A 24,067-nucleotide genomic window follows, 5' to 3' on the forward strand; every position below is an offset into this window, starting at 1 on the left:
GTCTGAGCAGCAAAGCGTGCGACTGTACAGTCTACGTAACAAAAGACGAGCAATCAGCTGATCATGCAACAGTTGTTACTGCCGGCGATTTAACTGTAGGCTATGCATATATGTACATCAAAACATCAGATTTCAACGTCAAAACATCAGACAGTTTGCTCAAAACCTCAGATCTGATGTTAAAACATCAGATGTTGTAACGTAGCTTTTGTTATTGCTGTCTTTTATGACGTATTCTCGAGCTGTGTTTGCACTTTTTGGTCATTTTGAAAAAAAATGAAAATAAATGAAACATTGGACTTTTGGGCCTTGCCAGCGCCATTGAAAACAAATTTTTTTTCGGTAATTTTTTTGAAATGTATTCTTGAATGTTCAGTTTACGCATTTTAATGCTTAATTCCCGTTTGAAAATTTCATTTAGTATGCCTTTAACAGCTTCGCAGAGAAACTATAGCCAAATACAAAAAGAGGTTTTGTCGGTAATTTTTGCGCTAAAGAAATTCTATCAATATCTTTTTGGTAGATCATTCATTTTGGTCACAGATCATAAACCATTGCTTAGTCTTTTTGGCCCGACCAAATCGACACCTTCCTTGGCAGCAAATCGTTTGGCTCGTTGGGCACTCTTTTTGTCGCAATTTACATACACTATTGAGTACAGGAAGACACTGATGCTTTGAGTCGCTTACCAGCAGGAGGTGATAAAGTCTTCGATGAAGAGGAAAGTGCGGATGACATTGATATCGTCTGCGCTATCGATGCTTTGGATTTGCAGGTCCAGACCCCAAATGCTGCCTCACTACGTAAAGAATCTTCTAAAAATCCTACCATTTCCACGGTAATGCGTTTCATTCATGAAGGATGGCGGCCAAGTCTTCCCCACAAGACCCGGTTGAACCGTTTCGTAAGTACGCAGACTCTCTTTTCTATTTGTTACGGATGTCTACTTTATGGTTCCAGAGTGGTCATCCCGTCCAAACGTCGTCCTTCCGTCCTTCAATTGCTTCATGAAGGACATTTTGGCATTGAGAGAATGAAGCAGTTGGCAAGAACATCCGTTTACTGGCCAAACATTGACCGAGACATAACGGAACTTTGTCACAAGTGCAGTACCTGTGGCGAATATCAACCGCAATCTAAAACCCAGGTCCAATCATGGACGGTTCCAGAAGCACCGTGGAGTCGCTTACACATAGATCATGCGGTAGAATTCATGGGTTACCATTGGTCACTCAGTATTGATGCTTTTTCTAAATACCCATGTATTCATGCTACTACTTCCTTATCGTCAACAGCTACTATCAACCCGCTAGAAGAAGATTTTGCTCATTTCGGCTATCCCCATACTATAGTTACCGATAATGCTACTACTTTTAAATCCACAGAATTTCAAACTTTCTGTAAGGAGAGGGGTATGGTACACATCACGGGTGCCCCTTACCATCCGGAAGCCAATGGAGCGGCGGAGCGCCTCGTACGTACGTTCAAGCAAGCACTTCGCAAATCTTCCCTACCCCCGAAGCAGGCCGTCTCGGAGTTCTTACAGCAGTATTGACGCACGCCCACTCCGAGTGGCTACTCTCCAAGCCAATTACTCAACAATCGTCAGATTCTGACCAAGATCGACACGCTTCTCCCCACACCGTTTCAAGTGGTACCCCGACAAAAACCTCACAACACAGACGCCTCCGAAGGTATAAAACGACATTTCAAACCGGGAGATCCCTGTTACGCGCTATCATTCACTCCACGACGGAGCCAGGATTCTCGTTGGGTTCCAGCCGAGGTGATTAAGCGACAGGGTAGCCGAATCTTCCTGGTACGTCTGCTGCCACATGGTCCGACGTGGAGGCGCCATATGGACCAACTGCAACCTCGCTATGCATCATCGGAGGACCAGGAGCCGGGAGAAACTCTTGCACCATAAGTCGACTCCTCCGCTGTCTCCACCTCAGCTCGGACGACACACCGACTGTACCGGAATTTGGGTCACACAACCCACGAAGGTCGAGCCGTCGCCGCAGACCTCCGGCTCGTTTCCGACTTTGAGTTTTATTGTTTAATTCGGTGTCTTGTTCATATTTTTCTTTGTGTATAAAAATTATCGAGGGAGGTGTTATAGTCGTCATTTTATTTACGTTGATTTTATGTAACATGTGACCAGCCTCACTACATATTAACATTCAGCGTTTTCTGGTACAGACGCTGGAATTGATTACCACCGCACGACGCGTGTAATCAATTAGGCGTTGTGTACCACGTTCCTTAGTTGATTGTTTTGCGTTTCTTTCTTACTATATATTGCGTTGCTTTGATACACAGAATCAGTAAGTAACAAACCAGCTCAGTGGCCGAGTGGTTTCGCCTTCGGCTCTGGTGCTGGTAGATCTGAGATCGATTCCAGGTCGGGTCAAACCGAAGACTTTAAAAGCGGTACCGATTGTGTTCTATCCTGCATAGCGCAGTGAGAATGAGTCGGGTAATAATGTGATAACATCGTAAACCTGATATAAATTAAAAATGAGCCCTGTCGCTAAAAGACCTTAGCTGTTGTAGAGCGACAATAAATAAAACCATAACATTATTATTATTATTATTATTAGTAAGTAACAAGAGGTAAATGGTTTTCTCACTTGGTTGGCTACTACTATTATTATTGCTTATTTTATACCTCTGGTCTGGAAATACAACAGGGGTAACACAAAGTATTTTTCTTTTTAGTGGGGTGCCGTAAGCCTAAAAAGGTTGGGAACTAAAATTATTTTTCATTCATCACAATTAAAGTCCAACTCTAATGAGACGGTTGGTGCAGGGCCGGATTTACCAATATGCAGGCTGAAGCCTAGGGCCTCAGGGGCCTCGAAATTCGGTTTCGAAGTTTGTAATGAAAGATTTAGTGCATAAATATCTCACTACGGTACTGAGCTTCAGCTTGATTTTAATAAATGCTGAGGGCAGTTTTATGACAATGCTGCAAACCATAGCTGGTAGGTACAACGGTATGCAGCAAAAAGTCATAGAAATAAATAAATTTGCAAAATTTATTCCATGCGCAGGTCACTCCTTAATTTTGGTAGGCCGCTCAGCTGTTGATTGCTGTCTTGATGCAGTGAACTGTTTTGGCATTATCAATGAAATTTACTCCTTTTTTCAGTTTCCACAAAGAGGTGGGCAGTTCTAAAATCATTTTTACAACCTCAATCAAAAGTGCCAAAACATTTGTCAGATACTAGGAGGGATGCACATGCAAAAGCCACGGAAGCTATTTTGGAAAGTTACAGACAGTGCCATCACCAATGCTCTCAGTCATTTGCACTCCGATGTAAGTGAAAAGAAAGGTGATACCAGACTTCACGGGGGGGGGGGGGGGGGGGCGGACCGCCCCGGGCGGCACGTCTGGGGGGAGGCATTTTCAGACAGGACGTTTTGTTTTTTTGTTAATAATGCAAAAGTACACGGAAAATAAAAGCAAACAGACTGGCAAGGTTCAAAACAGTGGCAAAGGAGAGGTTTGGAGGTTACAACCCCCCCTTTGGCACGCATGTGACGTCACGATATTGAGAGTGATGCTTTGCAGTCTCTATGTCTCTAAAACAAAGTTTGCCTAATTTTAAACGAAACTCCATTAAAAGAGCGAGTTTTGTCAATACCAAACATTCAAATATCTCAGCCAGGAATTAGCAACAAGAAAACATAAAGACTTAGCTTTATTAAGTTACCGAAAAATTCCCAAGAAAACATGTCTTATCCTTTTGCTATGCCACCGGACAGCACCATTTTACAGGAATATTTATATTAGGGGATTTATACCCACATTTTTGTTGAAAATGCTCTCAGAATGCACCAAATCCAAAGTAATTACTCAGAATTTTCCGGGGGAGGCCCCCCAGACCCCCCGTCGCTGGGTGCCGTCTTTGGCGAGGACGCCGTCGGGCTTCGCCCGCCGGCTCTTAAAACCCCCCCTTTTAAAATTACTGGCTACGCTACTGGTTCAAAACATACAACAATTCCACTTTAAGTCAATTAAAAAAACTTCATTTTCACGTGCTTTTTCTTGAAGGGGCGGCAAAATCTGAATCCGCCCCGGGCGCCACTGCAGAAGAGCAATCTAATTCCTTGTCTCATGGAGACCTTTATGAAATTATGTGCAAGAAAAAAATTAACACTACCTTTCCTAATGTGGAAGCAATATTAAGACTGTTTCTAAGCTTAATGGTCACTATAACTGCTCAAGAGAGAGATCTTTCTCAAGGCTCAAAAGCATCAAAAATAAACTGTAATCGACAATGTCTCAAGAAAGGTTATCCGCACTGAGCATTCTGTGCATTGAGAGTGACAAACTTAAACAGATAAATTTTGATAAACTTTTGCATGACTTTGCTTTGACAAAAGCTAGAAAAAAAAAGAAGGTAGCCTATAGTCTTTCTCTATTTGATGGCTGTAGGCCTAACTATTTCTTATGTCCTCGTAAATAAACTTTGCAATTATTGCAACGGTTGTTTGATCAAAGAAACTAAAATTAAAAGCAAAACTGCCTTAACTAAATTTTTATTCTTTTAATTAAAAATTTGCACTCATGAATGTGGAAAATGAAAAGAACGAATATTTTAATGCACTCATATTTTTAACATTAAGCAATGACATGTGATGTTGTTTAGAGAGAAATTCTGAGCTCAAAAATAGGGAGAGGCCTCACAAATAGAATAGCCTAGGGCCAGAAGGGCCTCATGGTCTAAATCCGGCCTTGGGTTGGTGTAATGTCATCAGCCTCTTGAATGTCGGGTTCTAGTTTGGATAGAAACAATCTTAAGTAGCCTATCCCCGTCTAACTATGCCAAGACGGTTTCTTTTGTTATCCAGAAGCGTTGTCACGGCGCTGAAAGCACGCTCCACCAAGTAGCCTATGATCTGGGAAAGGCAATGATAAAAACTTTGACCCGCTTCCACACATGAGAGTATTTCTCTTTGATTTGGTTGTGTAGCCAGAACGATTGATACGAGATATTTAACTGTTGGTTTGAGTGCAAAATCGTTTTGCTATGTTATCAGTTCCTCCTCAAGAATTCCATGTTCGGAAATATCACAGAATGCGTGGATTGTCAAGACTTCAACAATCGGAAACTTCACTCTGTCAATCTCGGTGACCGGGCCTGCGTCAGTGATTCAAAGCCTCTACAAGTATGCGAAACTGCCAGGATTAAGCTCTGCAAGAAGCTTTCCCAGTCCGAGGATAAAGATTCAATCAATCAATCAATCAATCAATCAATCCAGTCAGGGATTTCTAACTGAAATACATCCTAGAATTGAACTCCTATGTCTTTGTGTAACTTCTTAAGTTCTTAAAGATGATTGCTGTAGCCTACGTCTCTACATTAACATCAGATATGCCTCTGTCACTGGTATCAAGTAGATGCAAGCTTGAGAATTGGAAAATTCCACGACAGTTTCAAACAGCAAATAAAATCGCGCGAGGCAATTTCCCTATGAAATCCATCGTACTTCGGTGTGGGGTAGTAAGCGTTGAAAAGATCGGATTTGTGTAGGCCTAATCGCAGTGCTTCAAAGTAGGCAAGTCATGCGTTACGACCTCAACAAACTTGTAAGGCACTGTGAAGCGACGTTGCCACAATATCTGCCACAGAACTCTTATAGTCACCTTCTTTTGTATTTCTTGGAAGCGAAACATGACAAAAAATGATTTGCAATCCTCTTTTTGTAACTGCCCCAATTTACTCTCAGCGCCCCCTAATTGCCCACTTAATAGCCAGCGCCCTCTTTACGGTTGAAAACGCCCCCAGGGGGGCGCTGGCGCCCACTTTGGGAACCACTAGTGACTAGTCACTAGATTGTAGCGCTTTTGGAAATTTAAAAAGCGTCTGGCAACCCTTAATAGCAACAAACTAATTAGTAATTACTAGGGCCATTTTTATATGACCTTAAAAAATCAATAATATGACTTTATTTTTTGGAAAATATGACTTTATATGACTTTATGTGAAAATCATTTATTTTTACATGCGAACAACGTCACTCACGGAACTAAAGAGTAAAACATACGCAACATAACAGTAATACACATCCATTTTTATTTTAAACCACTGTTGTAGTACAGTTTCATGTAGTGTGGAATGTTAGAGTCTTTGAAGTTACGATTTGGACGTAAAAATGACTTTAGTAAGGTAAATGAGCGCTCCACAGACGCTGATGTGGGTTGACACTTCTGCAGTTTTGCATAAAGCGCTGGTGAAATGTCTTGTCTTTGTAGCTCCATAATTTGTTTCACATCGTTTTTGTCCAATCGCTTCTTAATGTAATTTTTGAGCTCAAGCGGATCTTTTCCGAAATCAAGGGCATTTAGATCAGCATTGGCCTCTTTGATGGTGTACGTACAACTTTCCATTTTGAGTATTAAGTTGACCTCAATGTGTGACCTCATAAAATATAGGTCTGTGACTATAAGTGTTATGTAGGCTAATCCTACAGTTTGCCTTCGTTCAATCAGAAATTGCCTTACTTTCTTAGTGCTTAATTGCTTCACCGCTTAAATTGGTATTTTTTATTTAAAGTATACAACGGTATGACTTTATATCTCAAAAATATGACTATATAACTTAAAAAGCTGATTTATGACCTAACCAGGAAAATATGACTTTATATGACTTCATAACTTTCTTAATATACCTCATAGGGATGCGGTTTTTGCATTAAAATTGATTTCACGACTTACTGATGCATAGAAAAAAATATGACTTTAATGACTTTAAATGGCCCTAGTAATTACCCTTAATCAGTGCTCTCACTTTTAGGGATTTAGTTCCACTAGGGATTTTGATAATCTAGGGATTTTTTGGGGATTTTTCGCAACTTCTTGCAAATCGTATTGTATAAGTTGCTAACCAGTAAATTCTGTTTTGTTTCATTTTATGTGATAGCCTATGAAGTTGATTTTTGAAATTACGTCATCGTCACTTGTTTCCTTGTGGCAAGTGGTCAGTGGCCTGTTTGTTTCCTTTTTCGCCACTACACCAGATACGGTAAGGTTTGCTTTTAGACTAGTGGCCCAGGGTTGACCAGCAGCACCACTATACCAGGCGTTTATTAAGTTGCCTTATCGCCAGTAAACCTTAATGCCACAAAGTGCACCAATGTTGTGAGGCAAGGAACTGGTTTATTTTTCGCTAAGAAACTGATATGTACGTTAATAAAGACAAAATTCAGCATCCTACCGGATGAAACTACCGATGTTTCATCCGTAAAACAACTGGGCATCGTTGTTGTCTTTTGTGATGTCGAAGGTATGTTGGTTTTGAATCTTTATCCTCGGACTGACAAAGCCTTGATTGGTTATTCCTGGTAGTTTCGCATACCGGTAGGCCTACTTGTAGAGGCTCTTGACGCAGGGTCGGTTATCGAGATTGGCAGAGTGAAGTTTTCCTATTGTTGAAGTGTTGTTGCCAGGGAATTATTCCATTCACTTGGTGCCGCTGAATGGAAAGCAGTCCCGAAATGCATTGCTCAAGCGCACACCCCGAGAGTCGAACAAGCACCAGGTGATCTTGAGCCCTGCGCATAACCACTGAGCTAACGGGGCGGACAATGTGTGTGTATGTGTGTTAAAACCCAGTTCTTTGACCTTGTAGAAGTTAATAACAGCACAGCAAAAGGCATATATAGTGCAGTCAAGCAGTCACTGAATGACAAAGGCATACCAATATGCAACATTGTCGGATACTCATCTGACACTACTAAGTAATTTGTTTGTTTGTCATATCCAGGCTTACACCTGGTGATTGAAGATTTAGATTAAGTGGACGGGAAGGCAAGGAAGCCAATCTTCGTGTCCACCTTTTCAGGCATGCCTTCAAGTGTCTTGCGAAAGACACAGCCGCATGCTCTTGAGCGGTGTCGAACCGGCGCTCTTTCGAAGGTTGTTCCAGGGTTCTCACCACTCGGCTATGCAGCCGACTAAGTTATGTTTGGCATCAACAGTGTAGTTGCTTTGTTAGAGAAAGACTATCCTGATGTTGTGACAGTGAAGTGTAGCTATCATATGATACATTTGTGTGCATCATATGCATGCCGAATTGAAAATAGTGTTGAAACGATTGAATAAAAGGAAATGCGGTGGGCTACATTTCATTTGAAATCCAATATAACGTGCTAATTATGTTTAGGGATTTTTCATGCCATCTAGGGATTTTTTGACATAGCTTTAGGGATTTTCTGGTTTTCATTTGTGAGAGCCCTGCCCTTAATGGCAACCCGTCTGCCAACCCTTAAACTTTTGTAACTAAACTTTGGCCAGGCCAGTGTTTTGCAACCCTTTTCGGCTCACATGCCTTATGAAAAGTATTGACAATATAAAATGCCGTATTTTCATACTACAGATAAAAAACTAACTATTCCTGCAAGCATGGTTTTTGTTGCATAACTGCATGCTTACATATGCATAAATTAGCAAAATCATATGCAGTGCATAGTTTCAAAGGTTATGGTTACCTTTCACTATAACAGTGCTTATGCACAAAACACTGTTGAAAATACTATAGAAATGCTGCATGAAATTGGTTACATTTATGTCGCTGTAAATATAGTGGCTTGCAGTATGTGTCATATGTGGGTTGCTTAAGACGTCTGACTTTTGGCACAGCATCTCTGGAGCACTCTGAATTAGACAGGCATGTACAGACTGTGACAGACATACTGTAACATCCTTATTATAGTTTTTGTAGTTGCCAGTTTAATTAAGATCTCCTTTGTGCATATTTACAAAAACATGCATTTGATTTAATAATGTATTATCATCAGCTTTAGTTTTGTTTCTTCTTTGCACTTGCTAAGCTAAGCATATAAAATATGGCAATGTTAGACAATTTAAACATCAGGAAATCTTTAGCTGCTGTCGTTCGTGGTTTAGCACTGTAAGTTGTTCACACTTGTTTAATTGTAATATTGTGCCTGTAAATAATAACTTGTGATAAATTTGGTTGTTTTGCAGTATAGCCTATAATCCCGGATGCAACCTAGTTCGTACCCTGAACAGTTCGTACCCTGAAAAGATCGAGAAAAATAATTAAAAAAAGCCGAAGTCGCTGATTGCAGTTTTCGCACATAAACAAAAACTCTTAGGATCATTACCGGAAATTTTAAAATGTTTGCGGAAACTGCGATCAGCAACTTCGGCAAACTCTTAGGATCATTAATTACTGGAAATTTTAAAATGTTTGCGGAAACTGCGGAAAAACGGTTCTATATTTTTCTCTCGATCTTTTCAGTTTGTTTGTTTGCGGAAACTCCGATCAGCGACTTCGGCTTTTTTTAATTTTTTTCTCTTGATCGTTTCCTAACCCTAACCCCTTTTAAAATGTTTGCAGAAACTGCGATCAGCGACTTCGGCAAACTCTTAGGATCATTACCAGAAATTTTAAAATGTTTGCGGAAAAATGGAAACTGCGATTAGCAACTTCGGCTTTGTTCTATTTTTTTCGCTCGATCTTTTCAGCTTGTTTGTTTGCGGAAACTCCGATCAGCGACTTCGACTATTTTTAAATTTTTCTTTTTGATCTTTTCCTAACCCTTTAGAAATGTTTGCTGAAACTGCGATCAGCGACTTCGGCAAACTCTTAGGTTCATTACCGGAAAATTTAAAATATTTACGGAAAAACGGAAACTCCGATCAACGACTTCGGCTTTGTGCTATTTTTTCTCTCGATCTTTTCAGGGGGAAATTTTTTAAATGTTTGCGGAAACTGTGATCAGCGACTTCTGTTTTTTTTAGTTTTTGTCTTGATCTTTTCAGGGTACAAACTGAGGGTACGAACTGTTCAGGGTACGAACTAGGTTGCACCCTATAATCCCATACTGTTAGTTTTAAAAGTAAAAATAATACAGAAAACTTTTTCTAGATTTATCAAAGCTTTTCCTGATTGTGCAATTAAAGCTGTACAGTGTACAGTATCAGTGAATACTATTTAAAACCTATCGAATAGTTTGTGAATCTTGGTATAGCACAGGCTTGCTCTAAATAATTGAAATTGCACCTTAGTAAATACACCATTTATAAAGGTTTAAATTACACTATTTAATGATATTGTCATTTTAAGAAGGTTTGCATCTAAAACACTGAGGTAAGATGGTGTGTTTACAGCAGGATGAAGGGAATCATGTTGATTGATTGTACATTTGTTTCTAGTATTTTGATTGGAGTCTCAAATTAACAATCAAACATACCGTATTCGATTTCCATATCAGGCCTCGAAATTCACGGCGGACATGTCCGCCGTCACAGCATGTGACGTCCGCGGGAAGTACCATCTAGATCGGTCATATTTGTCCGCCGAGAAATAACAGTCTCTACCGATACAAATCGTCATTGCATAGCACGAGCAGTAAAACAATTGTTGCGTGAATATATTTTCCCGCACATTCTAGCACGTATCTAGAAAATGTGAATATTGTATGATGCCTTAGCCTCCATTCAAGCAGGAAAACTTTTGATTTTTATGTTGCTTCAACGATTGATGACATTGAATCAGCGTAATAAAGGTGAATTCTTCGCTACGAATCGATGGGAGTACCGGTACTTCTACACCAATCACGCACAACTTAATTCAAGTCTTACGTCAGAATGTCTGGCTTTGATCTCCGAGTAATATTGATAAGGCAAGGTTGGTTACAAAATTTGTCAAGTTTTGGTATTACAGTAAGAAAGAAAAGGCCGAGTGAAATTTCACTTTCGCTGACAGTCACATGACACGCAAAAATAAACCTAAAGAAAAAAGCCTAGTGAAACTTTGCATCAGCAGAAAATAGTAGCTTTATTATTGTAGAAGTTTTCCCACTCGTGCCCAGAGCATTGTGACGCAAGAAGCCACACGCCTCGTTCCGTGGATGTTAATCAGTTATGCGGCGTATTAAGCAGCTACATGGCGCTTTGACTCTTCCAGCGCACGTCTTCGTTGGTCTGATGAAAGCCTTTTAGAGTGATTTCGCTGAAATTTTAAAAAGCCTTCTAAACCGTAGCTATAGTTCTCAAATGGCGAAGAATTATCAAAGTGATTAAGCATGACGATCGACGCTAAAACTGGTGTGTCCGCCGTGAGACTTAATTTGTCCGCCGAGATAGCTGCTCAGACCGGACACGTTTGTTCGCCGTTAACGAAAACTCTTTAAAACCTATTTTTACATTTATGCTATTGTAGATGTGGTTTTCAATGCGCTAGAGGACGAGCTAATGATTGCAGTGCCCTTGCTTGTTCGAAGAATGGAGATAAAATGGTATTTTTGTGTCCCCCAATGGGAGTTGCATGGGAAGGTAAAACCTAGCCAAATTCAGTATATATAGTTTATTTTTATAGATTTTTCTGGATGTTTTGGCGGAAAGTGGTGTACCGTATGTTATATCTCTTCCTCTTTGCATGTTGACTCTTCACACATCTCTATCTTCTTTCCTTTTTTACTGCACCAAAGCTTGCCTATTTTTCCTTTCATTGCCGTACTTATTTCCAAAATATTGTTTCTTTTTTATTCCGACAAAGAAAAATAAATTAAAGTACAGAATTATATATGGTTTTCATGCTCTTTATTTCTTACTTTGGCTTCCATATGAGCTTCTATTACAATTTTGGTGAACCCTCGTGTTGAGATGGTGCCCGATCCTTTGTACAACACCATTAAAACTTCCTCACTGTACTGTGTAACTTGTTTTCAAATTTCTTTCATCAAGCTTGCCCTCTGTTACTGTTGCCTCATCCCAAGCATTGTAATAGTGTAAAATTTACACTGTAAATGTTGATTGTGTTGCACATTTTAATTTTTGTGGATGGTTGTTTTTATTGAATGCTGTAAGAGTTCTATGCAAACATTGTAACTAACGAGTACAGTCCTTGTCTTGCAGATGTTACCCCGAGTAATTTGGTTGAGGTGGACTTTTTAACTGGAGAAGTATTGGAAGGAAGTAAAAACATAGGTCTGGTATACGACATACATTCAAAAATCTACAAGAAAAGACAAGATGTGAAGGGAATTGTGCATGTACATTCTTTATATGCATCTACTTTAAGTAAGAATGTGATACCGATTTGTATTTTAAATTGTTCCTACCAAGTTGTGATGACTTTTCTATACCTCATGGACGTTTACAACTTAAGCATTTCAGGTTGCTTGAAAGACAATAAGCTGCGTATGATCCACCAAACGAGTTTACGATTTTATAATGAAGTTTCATACACTGACTTCAAATGGTTCGACTTGGATCCACATAAAGAAGGTGAAACGATGGCAACTGAATTGGGAGGTACTGCATACAAACTTTTGTTTTTGTGTTGAAAAGCGACTGTAGGTTAATGATAAAGTTCATATACTTCGCCGACTGAACATAAAGTCGACTTTCGAAGTATTTAGTGTTACGGAAATTTATTTCGTCTTTATCAGTTCTCCACTCCGCAGCGAGTCTAGCAAACGAATTTGTAGGGACACCACAGGTTCATCGAAACAAAATTTCGAAGAAATTACTTGGGTTTTGTGTAAGATTTGAGGGGTCCACGTCTTTTTTGGATTGCACAATTGGTCACACGGCGATTTTAGCATCATGTTAACTATTTCGAGAGAAGTGTATTTTATCAACTGGTTGGTTTTGAATCTTTATCCTCGGACTGACAAAGCCTTGATAGGTTATTCCTGGTAGTTTCGCATACTTGTAGAATGTAGAGGCTCTTGACGCATGGCCGGTTACCGAGATTGGCAGAGTGAAGTTTTCCGATTGTTGAAGTGTTGTTGCCGGGGAATTATTCCATTCATTAGATGTCGCTGAATGGAGAGCAGTCCTGAAATGCGTTGCTCAAGCGCACACCCCGAGAGTCGAACCAGTGCCGAGTGATCTTGAGCCTGGCGCGTAACAAACTGAGCTAACGGGGCGGACAACAGCGTGGTGGCAGTAGCACTGGACAAGCACCGTAACTATGACTGAAGAGAAATGTTTCAGTTTGCTATCTACGTCTTTTAGTTATTGCCAGTAAGTACGTCCCACTAAATTTGCTGATTGACTAACACTCACCGTTTCATGTATCAGGCCTACGTTACTTGCGAAGAATGATGAAACCCCTTTCACTCGAAATAGTTGAGACATGACACTAAAATGGTTGTACGCCAAAAAGACGTATTCTGGGAGCTTTTCTTCTGCTTAGATCACAACATGCTTGAAACATGTTCGCTATTGCGCGGCCGATTAAGTTAATGAAATATTACTGAGCGAGCAAAGTTTTGGTCAAGTGTACCTGGATCCGTATCTGTCTCCTCTATAACATTCCAAACGGAACGTACTGTAGGCTATCTAGGCTATATCTAAATTTGACACGATAAACACGACAGTTTTTAATTTCAGATTCAAATCGGGTGCTGATGTTGGGCAATCACGGTGTTGTTTCTGTGGCGAAGTCTATTGCACTTGCCTTCGACCTAGTGTACGATTTTGAACTTGCATGCAAGATGCAGGTAAGTTGCTCGAGAATTGTCCCGCATTCTACAGAAAAAGCAGTTTACATTGCATTGAATTAAGACATGCTGGAGAATGAACTATGTAACAGATAAAGGGCCTAAGGCAGTAAGGCACTACATGATGATTTATTGTTGAGCAGGACTTCGAGCCCAATTTGACATGTAATCACGACACGTTTTGTAGATTTCCACGAAACACTTAGATTTAGGTAAAGGCAAGTTGAGGAAGAAATCAGCAAGGTGGGCTTGACAAGAGAGGATGCGTTAGACAGATCGATGTGGAGGCAGGGTGTGAAGGCGATTGCGGCACTTGGAGGTGAATCCGGCCACACTCGGTAACGGGGACACTCGGTCACCGGATTAAAACTGGACTACTACTACTCTTGCACTAAAGTATACGCTAAATTAAGGAAAATTTGTGACAAAATGTTACACACATGTGCACGAGATATAATGCTTGTTTTTATGTAGCGCTGTATTCATCGCAGAATGCGTTGCTCCTCAGCGCTTTACGGCTGCATTGACACTGTCTGCTTTGTATAGAGGCACAACTGAGTGCATTATTAATCGAATCTATTCCATTGCTCAGTGCCAAGCAGGAATTAGATTCAGTAACATTTTTAAAAAGTCTTTGGTAAGACCCGACACTCCGACAGCGAACCTATGTACCGATTCGGACGCACTAACCAACCGAGCTGGTAACAGATATAAAAGAAAGCTAACAACAGACGTAAATAGGCCTACAGTACAAGATGTCATCAGTAAAGAATCTTGAAGTTTTATCACCAATTTATTCAGATTAGTTTAGCGTCGAAATAAACAAATGCATTTTAAAAACCATATATTGATTTACCAATCGTGTTTAAACCAGGGTTGTGCAGCAGGGCGAGCCAAAATCCACAGCTCTGGTTTAAATGGTGAAACTTCCTCAAAGTCTAAAAGATTGTGTGTTACATAATACAAAATGGGCAAAGTTTGACATTTACAGTGGAGAATTACCTGCTTTATTTTATACTTCGTGTTTAGGTGATAGCCATGAGTACTGGTCAAGAGCTTAAAGAGTTGCCACCACATGATGCGATGCGAGTTAAAACAGCTTTTGATTCCGAAAATGATATTGAAGGCAAAATGCACGTGCAAGCTATAAAACGCCATTTAAAGATGGACACATGAACACTGCTCGTTGAATTGGTTTATTTATTCAGAATGTTGTTGTAAAGTTTTTTGATGCTCAGCAGGTATTTCATATGTCAATAAATTTTCCACGTCAGGTTCTCCACTTATAAGAATCTGAAATGAACAATATTGACAAAGAGCCGTAGGGAAATTCTTATTGGAATTTGGGCTTTCTCAAGCCCACAATCCAGTTTAAGTTCGCTAGCTAGTAAAATGGCGCCATATGAGATTGAGAACGTTCCTGATGTGTTTTGTTACGCGACTGTAACAAGGTGTTTCAAGAAGTTTAGACATCAAAGTATCCTTGAATACACAAAGTGACTACTTGTAGTCCTGTCAATACTTTATATATAATTAGATTTACTGCTCCGGCGGATCTATTATTTTGACTACAAGTACTGAATTTACATGATTGCAAGCAAAGTCAGCAAAAAAAAAGACATACAAAGATACTCTTACATGTGCTTATATACTTTGTATGCTTTGAATAAAATTTTTTTTGTAGGTTTTGTAAAATTGACAATCTTGTACAAAAGCCTGGAACAGTGCAATCTACAAAACATTTTTTTCAAATTTCGTTTCTTGATATTATCAGCTATGCAAATAATGTTGTGTGCGCACAATCTTTTTCGTTTTGCTGCTAAAATTAACCGTACTGCCTATTGATCTAATGCATTTTTGTTATGTATATAATTAGTTAAATAGCCTACCCAACATAGAGTACCACATTATTATATGATTATAACGATTAACGTTTCAACAAAATAAAAAGTCAATATACATGAACTGTGGTGCGTGCAGACAATAACGCTTTCCTGACCTGTAATAATTTTTCACATTCATCAACGTTGCTTTCGACATTATTGGAGGTTTCCCACGTGTGAAGTTCTCTTATTATGACGTAGCAATTTTTCGCAATTATCCTCTCTCTGCTTACCTTGTCGGCGCATAACTGTGAATAAAAATCTGCATTATTGGTATATCAGTGCGTAGCAAAGCTCGTGATAGAAGCATCGCAAAAAGAAACAAGGTATTTGCTTGAAGGTATTGGTTATGGAATAGCTTTGGCTATAATGCAGTTCCCAAATTGGCAATTATAATTTTGCAATAGAAAAGAGTGCTTGCTTACCACGTTCAACCGACGCGATTCTCAACCAACCCATATCTTATTTGCTCGTTTAAATAAAGCACTTTGAAAGTATTTTCGTTGGTTCAATGTGCACTAAAGTACAGTATGTATTCACAATCTTATGCATACAAAAACTTTGACAATGTGGTAGAATCATTGTACGTAGACTATTTGTCCTTTTCTGGCATCGGCATAAACTGAGCAAAAGTTAGACATCCATTGCAGCCTAATAGCTGTAAGATCTAAACCAGGGGTCGGCAAACTGCGGGCCAAATGCGGCCCTCGAACGATCTTACTTTTAGTGCATAAACTAAAGTTTCATCATTATCTACGCGTGAATTTATTTTATATCATAACAAAAGGCCTTTTAACATGTGTCCCGACATTACTCGGTAACTCCCATGTACGCTACAAAATCTTTTGCGAGGTTAGATGGCTAAGTCGCAGTGCTATGTTACAACGGTTTTATGATTTGCGAAACGAAATAGTGACTTTCTTGATACGGTACAAAAGAATGCAGGTTTCGGCATTGATGAACTTAGTGATCCTGATTGGTTAACAGATTTAGCCTTTCTCACTGATTTCACTTCTCATATGAACAAGCTAAACTTACAACTACATGGATAGGAGCAATTTATTAATCAGATGTATGATCATATTACTGCCTTCGTAAACAAGCTACGTCTTTGGGAAACTCAACTAATCAGTTCCAACTTTGCTCATTTTCCCAATTTGGGCCTTTCCAACCCTGATAAGTACATAGGGCATAGGCTATCACTTATCGTTTCCACTAAAACTAACTTTGAATCTCGATTTTGCGATTTCAAAATCAAAAAAACAGATTCGATTTATTTGCCATTCTATTTTCAATGGATGTCAATTCTGTGCCACATGAGATGCAAATGGAAATAATTGAACTTCAATCATCCAACATATTGAAGGCCAAATACGATTCAGTTCCAATTGCCAACATTTATAAAGAATATGTCCAGAAATCCACCTATCCTCATCTGTATGACAATGCAAAACGTGTAATGTGCATGTTTGAAAGCACATATTGCTGTGAGCAGCTTTTTTCAAAAATGAATTACGCAAAGAATAAACTTCGCACTCGCCTGTCAGATCGTCATTTGAATGACGTAGTGCAAATATCATCAACAAAGTTGCCAGTTGATTTAAACACCTTGGCCATGACACAGAAACGACATCATCCTTCACATTGATAAATGATAAGTAAATAAAAACAATGCATTGCGTTTTAATATGAGTTTGATAATAAATATGAAACGGCAACAAACACGTCTCATTGTGCAATAGACACAGGAATAGGAGTTGCAGGTGCGCCATGATTTTAAGGATAATGTGGCAATTGTTTATAAGTTGAAATTTATGCGGCCCGCACGTTACCGGAAGTTTGTAGATTTGGCCCAGTAGTACAAAAAGTTTGCCCACCCCTGATCTAAACCAAGAGTCAGTAATCCGTGGGCCGGCCAAAGAAAATTATTCGGTCTGCAGCTCCTGTACAAATTATAGTATTAGGGGAAGGCGGGGCAAAACGGACCCTCTAAGGGAGAAATCGTTTTTCTTGACTGTTGTAGCCTACAACAGTTTTTTCGTGGTCTAGTTGGCAATTAATTGGCCTGCTGATAACTTATGTTTGTGTTAAAAACTACAGCTGAAAGCAGCACCTTTACCAAAAAAATCTTTTCCCCGATTTCCTCTAAAGGCAAACACATACGAAAATTAATCATAAATAATTACGGTACCGTACTGCAAAGTATATATCGTTCAAACTTGCTCTCTACCTACAAGTCGTATGCAAAGTCCCCAAGTTCAGCGCAGTAAGACCATATTTCCAGTAAAACCCGTTTTTACGTTTGCTGCACTGGATCCAATCTTCTTTAGTGTGAGCTTGGTAGAGATCTCCACAAAGCAAGCAACACCCCTTAGTAGGAAAACTACAAACAACAGCTGCATTAGACTGCCTGAAAAACTTTACCTTCCTCCAAAATTTCTTGAGTTTTGACCCCTTTGTTAGTCTCTCAACATCAGACTTTTACTGATAAGCTTGTTGGAAGTTCCTATTGTCGAGTCTTTTACCTGGAAGTGAACTTAGCAGAAGGTTGTGTAAATATGTCTGCTATCAAAATTCTCGTTGGGCCCTTAGCCAAATCAACCGACAATGACTTTATAGTTCTGTTTTTGTCTGGTCCTTGAGAGGTCTGTTTTGCCCCAACACTATGCTTTACATAAAACACTTTTGAAAAAAACAATCGCTTACCTAAACCACTCCAACTGTTTGTGATTAATAAAGAAGTATTTCCCTACAATTGATTTAGCAAACAAGCAGCTTCATTTTCACTTCAACTTTTGCAACCAACACCACTTTCACTAACTCATTATCTTTTCTCACTCCTTTGTTGAAACTGGAATCCGTCTCGTGTTTTCATAGAAACATTTTCTTGGCGTTCGTTACGATATAGTAAAGGATTGGTGGTGCTAGCATTTTTCGTTTTTGAGAAACATTACAAGGGTTCATTTTGCACCGCCTTCCCGTATATGGCCTGCCCAGTGAGTGGTATGTTATTTTACAATCGAATGAGAGAACAAGTACTCTTTGATCACCAATCAGTTTGGTAGGCCCATGTCTGGTTTGTGGCGTTTCTGTTTTTGTACAAGGAATTCAATCTAAAGCGCCATTATGACAGAAAACGCAACCTACTAATTTTTCCAAGTTTATGGGTCAAACAAGGAAAGACAAACTTAAGCTACTCAAAAATAGCTCAAAGCAGTGAAGTTCCATGTTCTAAAGGAAAACCACTGAATCGAAAAATAATACTTTTGCTAGCTACAAGGTACCGGTAGGACAATTAATAACAAGAGACCGTTTACTGATTTGCGATAAGATGTATGATGGATGCTACTGAAATCATATTTCCAGAAAAAATTCTAAGAACTTCACCAAAAACCGTAACCCGGCGAATAGAAAATATGTCTTGATCATAGATCTACCCAAAAAGATTCTTGAAGATCTACAGTTCTTCTCAATGGCGGTAGATGAGATCATAGACAGGACAGATGCAGCTTAGCTGGCAACTTTTGTGCGTGAAGTAAACAAAGAGATTGATGTTGAAGAATTTGTTCAGCTGATTCCTATCAAGGGTACTGCTAGTGGAGCCGATATTCTGAAGGTATTACGTCAACGCCTTGAAGTCATACATCTGCGTCTGTCAAAATCTATGGCTAAAGACCTTGTAAAGTTTGGTTTTGGCCCGCAATTAGAAAAAGGTTGCCAACCCCTGATCTAAACTTACCGTACCAATAATAAGGCCTCGATCAATAGTTTTCGGATATCTTCATCTGGTTCGCGGGTTTTGTCGGACGGCAAGTATTGTAAGTCAAGTGGGAGCTTTTCTGTGTCTTCTTCATCAAACTCCTCTGGGCCAGAAAGTGGTAAAAGTAAATGTGACAAGAGATCGATGTCCTCACCCAATAGCCAATCATGATGAGCTACAAATTTTATTGTGAGAAATTGAAATTTATTTATTGTGAGAAATTGGTAGAGTTTTAAGTATGGTGTTATTGTTGTTTTACATTATTTTAGCAGCAAGTCAATTAGATCAGCTGATTTATGAAGTTTTCCATTTTCCAAACAGAAGCACAACTTAATACGTTAAGAATCGCCGCCTACAATTCACAAAGATGTTTAAAAGTTACTATATATTATTATATTAGTTACCATAATCAAAGCAGCAATTTTTTAATACAGACGCAACACCTCCCCTTCGTGTTAACGAATCTTCATACTGCAGAAAAGAAAGAATCCTTCTGAGATTGTCGTTGTGGTGATTTAAAAAGAAATTCCGACCTAAAACCAAAACAAACCTTTGATGCACACACACACCTGATGAAACTTTATCATTTGTAAAATATTGCAGAATTTCACATTTCAGCAGCTATAAAAATGTTGGTCCACGACTTTATGACGCGGTTTGAATGATTTTAACCTGAATGAGGTGTATTTGCATAATTGCCAACAAAAGGATTTCTGATTCAGTTGTGCGTCTTCATGTGTTCAGAAAAATACAACTCAAAATGTGAGGTTAAAGCATCCAAATATGGATGCATCACATCGTGCACATCACGTTCTTGTGTACGTAAAAAAAAACACAAACGCATCAGTTTTCGGGCATTTAGGCGGCACCCCTGGCAAAACCTTGCAGCACTCTAGAGCGCAGTTGTATTGCTTCAACATCAGAGAAGCAATAAAACAACTTGTGTTTCAACTTTACTTTTGCATTCATCAGATGAACACTGCAACAACTGCCAAAAAGGATAATCCTGAGGAACACCCAAACTTTTCAGTATTCCGACAGAAATGTTATAGACCAAACAACAGATTAACGATCATATTTATTTATTTATAATATAAGAGATCAATTAGTTCATGCGGAAGAACAATCATCAGAATGGCACCCCCAGACCAAGCACAGCACCCTTGTCAGGGCGAACTGCACCAGCTGTTGTAGGTCAAGGAGTGACCATTCTGCAACTAAATGTTGAAGGCATCACCAACGCTAAACTAGAGAATTAGTAGAGTTTGATGAGTAAGAGATTCTGCAGTATCATCACAAGCAATATTATATCTCTGAACAGCACAACCTCGAAGTCAGACGCAAGACATAGCCAAGAAAGACATTTGGGTTAAAGTTATGATGGCTTTGTGTCATTACAGTATAGTGACATACAGATTGCGACATTCCAATGGGAGTTATTCAACGGAATGGCCCGTTTCAGTGAGTCCGATCCCTTAACGGGGGATTTTTTTAATTTTTTTTTAAAATTATTGGGTACCGTAGCCTAATTATCATTGCCGTTTTAGGGTTTGGGGTTAGGGTTAGAGGTTAGGAACTCACCGAATCGGACTCACCGAATAGTAGCAGACCCGTTATTCAAACCTCATCATAAAGACTTGCTTCGACAAAATATATTTACTGTACAAACCTTCAGAAAGTTGTGTAAAGTTTGCAAAAAGGGGGGCTAAGTAATGTAACTTGCAATTCATTGTATTGTGCTTGACATTGCAGAAAACATTTAAAAGATCATCCAATGAAACATTTTTTGAACTAGATATTGCTTCCAAACATTTGCTGCTCCCCAACTTAGTCCTTGTCATATTGCTTAGTATCATGCATGTTGCATCGGCAAATCGTGACTTGGCATTGCAAGTAACTGAAAGAAATTCTGGAATAATATTGTACTTTTCCAAAAGAAATGTGGTGACATGTTCTTCTGTGGACAAGTTCACCAAGGACATGTAACAGTCTTGTGCTACAAGAGGATTTTCATCTTTTGTAAGGGTCAAAATTGCCTGAAAATAAGTAAAAAGCAGATACGGTAATTGCTTTTAAAAATCACCATTTGAGACAATACAAAATAACACTAGTTCAGTTGTTTTGTTAGCCATACGACTAAGAAAACAACTGAACTTCAGACATAATAATAAACATTCGCTATCTCCGCTTGCAGCAGATTGAGCATCAACATGGGTTACTTGACAGGGTTCCATGTGATTTTATGAGCCGTACTGCTTCCATGCTGGCTCAAGTCAAATTGGAAGAGGGTGATATGTCACCAGATTATTACCCTATTCATCCTCACTGCGTTATGCAAGAAAAAACACAATCGGCACCCTTTTAAAAGTCTTTGGTATGACCTGACCTGGATGTAATTTGACTTCAAACATAATGTAATTTAAACCAAATAATCTGATAGATTGGTTCAATATGAAAAATATTCACTAATCGCCAGTGATCTTGATAGTAAACATTAAAAGTGCAGCATAACCACAAAACGCATCAGAAGGTAGGGTGCTACTCGGAATGGCCCGTTTCGGTGAGTCCGATCCCTTAACGGGGGATTTTTTCAATTTTTTTTTTTAAATTATCGGGTACCGTAGCCTAATTATCATTGCCGTTTTAGGGTTAAGAGTTTGGGGTTAGGGTTAGGGGTTAGAGGATAGAAACTCACCGAATCGGACTCACCGAATAGTAGCAGACCCGGTGCCACTAGTGCCTACTGTAGTACTGTACTATAGTATTTGATCTGTACGTTCTATCTCATGATGTACATAATTGGAGCTCGTAAACAAGTCTCCGCCCTGGTCAAAAATTCCATGACATCAGAGGCGTAGCAACCGCCCTCCGAACTTGTTTGAATTTCTGTACAACGCTAGCAGCCTGAAGAAGTGTCTCAGAGAAGTCTTTATCCTCGGACTGACAAAGCCTTGATTGGTTATTCCTGGTAGTTTCGCATAGGCCTACTTGTAGAGGCTCTTGACGCAGGGCCGGTTACCGAGATTGGCAGAGTGAAGTTTTCTGATTATTGAAGTGTTGCTGACTGGAAATTATTCCATTCAGTAGGTGCCGCTGAATGGAGAGCAGTCTTAAAATGCGTTGCTCAAGCGCACACCCCGAGTGTCGAACTTGCGCCTCGTGGTCTTGAGCGGGCAAGTAACCACTGAGCTAATGGGGCGGACAATGGAACTGGACAATAACTGCAAAAAAATTAAAAGAAAAATGGGAGGCTTTGATGCCAACAAACTAATAATGGAATTGAATCATTTTATTTATGTCATGGAGAAAGAGAGAGGACTTGTCACGGCAAGCATTTTTTTAACGTACAAGAACAGCCTTCAGGAGATACGGATTTCCAATAAATTTACTTTCGCAAACAAGTCCGCTAAAATTTCTAAATATTAACGAAAATGTTAATCCGCTAACCAAGGCGTTAGCTTTGCTAATTAGTGGTTAGTGGAACTGTGCCGGTGTGCCCTCTACTGTATATACATAATATGAACCTTGCATGTTATGTAAAATAAATACCACATTCCAGTTTTTATGTTTGGAGGGGGCCACGTTCTTTGTTGCTACGGCCCTGCATGACATCATAGATTGGAATTGACCAAAAATAGGATGAAGAAAATACAGGGTGAAGTAGCTGTTTTGTGTCATGACTGCTTTACCTTAGTTTTACCATTTTTTTAACCCTATATCCAAATCTTTGCATTTGCACCAGAATTATTCTGACCGACCACACCAGTTACTGTCGCCAGTGCTGAAAGGACCATCAGCAGAATGAAACTGATCAAGAATATCCTGCGCTTAACCGTGGCAGATGACAGGCTTTCTGCTCTTGCAATTACCATCGAAACTAAGATTGCCAAATCTTTGGACTATATGACCCATTACAACTTGCGCAGAGCAAGGCTCGAAAGAAGAGCTTTGCGTAATTATGGAATATATGTCCAGTCCACACTGTCACTGTAGACCTATGTATACACAGTGGTGGGCGCAGCTAATGTAAAAGTTAGCTTTCAACAAAGAAATCAGCCAACCAAAACCCTCACCTAACTTGAAAGGGTCAGGGTTAGAAAATGGTGAAGTAAAGTAAATGTATTTGTAAACAGCTTTCGCTTGGTTAAATGCTATAAAGTGTTAATATTACTGCACAAACTTCACCCTGTGCCTATATGTCTTTGTCGATTTCAATCATTCTTTGACGTACATTCACGTTGCAGCAATTAAGACCAGGGCGGAAACTTGTACACCAGCTCCCAGAATTTAAGGTCCACCAGAAACATCAATCAGAGGAACACCAAAAAGTAAGGTATACAGATCACATACAACATTGGCATGAAAGTAAACACCTCAATAATATCTTTAAAATAAAACAACATGATGATGACAACAACATAAAGTTATGTTGGTTTCAACAAAGAGACTTGTTGCTGCTTACAATAAATACAACAAACAATAAATCTTACATACTAACCTCTAATATACCATGATAATCAGTGATCAACTTCCTTCCTTCCGGAGAACCAGTTAAATCCAAAACATTCTTCGTTGCTGTTAATTTTATTTCCAATCTAGTAGTAAGTTGCATAAACTGTACAAGTTCTTTGCACACTGTATCCATAATTTGCAGTAATATTTACAACATAAATCAATTGTGTTTGCAATAAGTCTGAAACCAGACCTGAATCTACTCTACAAGAATTGAATAGACAAGCAATTTTATTGATTGATTGAATCTTTATCCTCGGACTGGGAAAGCTTTTTACAGAGCTTAATCCTGGCAGTTTCGCACACTTGTACAGCCCTCGAAATTAGCTTCCATCTACGACAGCAAAAACATTGCCGTCGCCAAATCAACAAACCTTGGGTTGCAGCGGCAATTGCCGTATGCTTTAATCAAATGAAATTT

General features: G+C 39.3%; 2 protein-coding genes across 2 annotated transcripts; one reads left to right on the plus strand and one right to left on the minus strand.

Annotated features, from left to right (window-relative positions):
• The first annotated feature begins 8,806 nt into the window (after positions 1–8,806).
• Positions 8,807–14,667, plus strand: LOC145784301 (putative aldolase class 2 protein RP493). Its single transcript, XM_082596091.1, has 6 exons — positions 8,807–8,921; positions 11,202–11,314; positions 11,897–12,061; positions 12,158–12,295; positions 13,382–13,491; positions 14,521–14,667. Exons 1-6 carry the CDS (start codon positions 8,857–8,859, stop codon positions 14,665–14,667), a joined length of 738 nt encoding a protein of 245 aa, XP_082452217.1. The 5' UTR covers positions 8,807–8,856.
• LOC145784299 (co-chaperone protein HGH1 homolog) lies at positions 14,648–23,846 on the minus strand. Its single transcript, XM_082596090.1, has 6 exons — positions 23,633–23,846; positions 20,804–21,170; positions 19,539–19,667; positions 19,119–19,309; positions 15,491–15,622; positions 14,648–14,784 (listed from the first exon to the last, which is right to left on the minus strand). Exons 1-6 carry the CDS (start codon positions 23,777–23,779, stop codon positions 14,692–14,694), a joined length of 1,059 nt encoding a protein of 352 aa, XP_082452216.1. The 5' UTR covers positions 23,780–23,846; the 3' UTR covers positions 14,648–14,691.
• Between the last annotated feature and the right edge of the window lie 221 nt (positions 23,847–24,067).

Source organism: Aplidium turbinatum, chromosome 15 (genome assembly GCF_918807975.1).
Source record: "Aplidium turbinatum chromosome 15, kaAplTurb1.1, whole genome shotgun sequence".
In the NCBI taxonomy this organism is placed as follows: domain Eukaryota; kingdom Metazoa; phylum Chordata; class Ascidiacea; order Aplousobranchia; family Polyclinidae; genus Aplidium; species Aplidium turbinatum.